Consider the following 2,330-nt stretch of genomic DNA (forward strand, 5'->3'; position numbering starts at 1 on the left):
GTAAAAACTATAAGTTAATTCTGTAAACTTACAGGACTGCCATTTTTGTTGTTGAATTTGCTTGTTTTGACAAAGAACAGAATACACTTCAGTTGCTCAGACGAGCTGTTTCTATCCCTTCAGATACAAACTCTGTTTGTTTCCCTTGCACTACTGCCAAGTTCTCAGATATCTACATTGTCTTGAAATGACCAATTACCAGTGTCACATAACTTGCACCACAGGCTTTGGTGTCCAATATAACAAGCCCAGAACTAAGGTGCATGCCGCCTCTGCTGATTTGATCTCCTGCTGTATTTTAGTTAAGTTAACTCTGCAAGGCAGGTTTTCTTTTATCGGTGATGCCCATGGGAATGTCTGCCAGTGTGGAGCAGGTATTGAGTCGCGAGGCCTTGCGGGACATGATGCTGGACCTCTTCTTGTGATGACAAAAATAGTTACTAACATGGAATCTGAATTTGTCGTGGAGCGAGGCGTAGATGAAAGGGTTATAACAGGCAGAGCTCATGGCAATCAAGTGACATGACACTTGAATGACATTCACGTACCTCTTGTCCAAGATGGTGAACTCCTCGTCTACATCTCTGATGAGGTTCACCACCTGCAGAGGTAGCCAGCAGACAGCAAAGCACATGACTGAAATAATGAGAACCCGGAAGGTCTTTCGCTTTTTATTGGTCCATTTCTCTTGGTTGTGGTACGCAGCCCCTGGGACATTCCTCTTCCTGAGGCGATAAGAAATGGCACAGTAGGAGATAGACACTGCAGAAAGTGGGAGCATGTAGGACAAAAGGAGCATTGAGCATGAGTACAGCAACCTTTCTTTCTCTTGGTGCTTCCAGAATTCTTCACAGATGAACATGTCATGGCCAATCTTGTTGAGATCCAGATAATGGGTGTGCATGGATGTAGGCACAGAAATCACAATGGAGAGTAACCAAATGAAGGCCACTATGTAGACACAGGACTTGCGGCTTAGCCTTCTGCGAATGGGGTAAGCAACAACGATATATCTGTCCACTGCAATAGCTGTGAGGGACAGCACAGACACAAATACAGTGGCAGTCTGCATCAAGGTGACAAAGTAACACATGAACACCCCAAAGAGCCAGCCCTGGATCTCAAAGGCATAGGATGCAGTCAGTGGGACGCAGAAAATGCACATGATCAGGTCAGCAGCAGCCAGGTTTCCAATAAGGAAGTTAGTGGTGCTGTGCAGTTTTTTGGTGACAACTATAAGGAGAATGAGGAGCAAGTTGCCGGTGCAAGCCACAGCCACCAGAGTGGCATAGAGGGGAATGAAGAGGGGCTTCAGGTCAAAGAGGAGGTCAAGGCCAGTGAACACAGGGATCGAACTGTTCTTCAAAGAGTTGTTTGGTAGCTGGCCCTGTGCCATGTTGAGTTTCACATCTGATGACTGTTACTTATCCTTGCCTTAAACAAATTCAAACAGGGAAAGCTTGTTAGTGCTAAAGAAAAGGGTGGTTTTGTTTGTTTATCAATTTCTGCCACAGGAGGTCACCTGACTTCAAGGCCCAGATGCTCAGCTGCAGCCCAGGAGCCTACAGGCTGTGGTCCAAAGAAGGCTTACCTTTGTATTTCCCTGATTTTGGGCTAGCTGCATACCTGAAAGGTTTCCTGGAATATGTTAGAATAGCCCAAATGCTGCTGTGGACTACATTGGCTGCCAATGGCCCTAAGGGGCTGTTATGGCACCAAGGATCCACCAAAGTGCAGGGAAGCCCCAGCCACACACCTTTTCCTCTGGCTTCAGGGGCCGGGTGGCATGGGAGTCAGTAGCGTAGCTAGTGGGGTGCACGGGAAGCAGCCGCTTCCCCTCAGCAAATTTGCCAAAAGCAGCGCCTTTCCAAAGGCGGCCGGAGGAGCGAGGGGGGGCGCAGGCTAGCCGCCCGCAGCGCAGCCAGCAGCCATGGGGGGGGGGGGCGGCGGGTGCACGGCCGGAGGAGTGGGGGGGGGAGGGGTGCAGCATGCGGCCCGAAACCGCAGCCGGAGGAGTGGGGGGGGGGAATCCATTCCATGTTTCACCTCTGACCCCTACCTGTATCATGGGCCAAACCGAAAGCTAAAAAAAAAAAAATGGCTCCAGCCATCACATCCTTACTCTGAATTGTGTATTGCTTGGCTGGTATACACAGTATCTCAGTTCTAGGCTGAGAGAGCAACATAGAAGGTTTGTGTGGGCATCTGATGAACAAATGAGGTTTGGGTGGGCGGCGGGCGTGCGGCCGGAGGAGCGGGGGGGCACGGCCAGAGGAGCAGGGGGGGGGGCGCAGGCTGGGGGCTGGCGCCACGGGGGGACGGTGGGCGCG

At 50.7% G+C, this 2,330-nt stretch overlaps 1 protein-coding gene across 1 annotated transcript; it reads right to left on the reverse strand.

Annotated features, from left to right (window-relative positions):
• Positions 1-307: 307 nt before the first annotated feature.
• Positions 308-1,396, reverse strand: LOC135877746 (prolactin-releasing peptide receptor-like). Its single transcript, XM_065403298.1, has one exon. It carries the CDS (start codon positions 1,394-1,396, stop codon positions 308-310), a length of 1,089 nt encoding a protein of 362 aa, XP_065259370.1.
• Between the last annotated feature and the right edge of the window lie 934 nt (positions 1,397-2,330).

This window comes from Emys orbicularis, chromosome 4 (assembly GCF_028017835.1).
Source record: "Emys orbicularis isolate rEmyOrb1 chromosome 4, rEmyOrb1.hap1, whole genome shotgun sequence".
NCBI classification, from domain to species: Eukaryota; Metazoa; Chordata; order Testudines; family Emydidae; genus Emys; species Emys orbicularis.

Bases quoted from the DNA above. Each gene is read 5' to 3' on its own strand.
- LOC135877746 (XM_065403298.1), bottom strand. From the start codon at position 1,396: ATGGCACAGGGCCAGCTACCAAACAACTCTTTGAAGAACAGTTCGATC.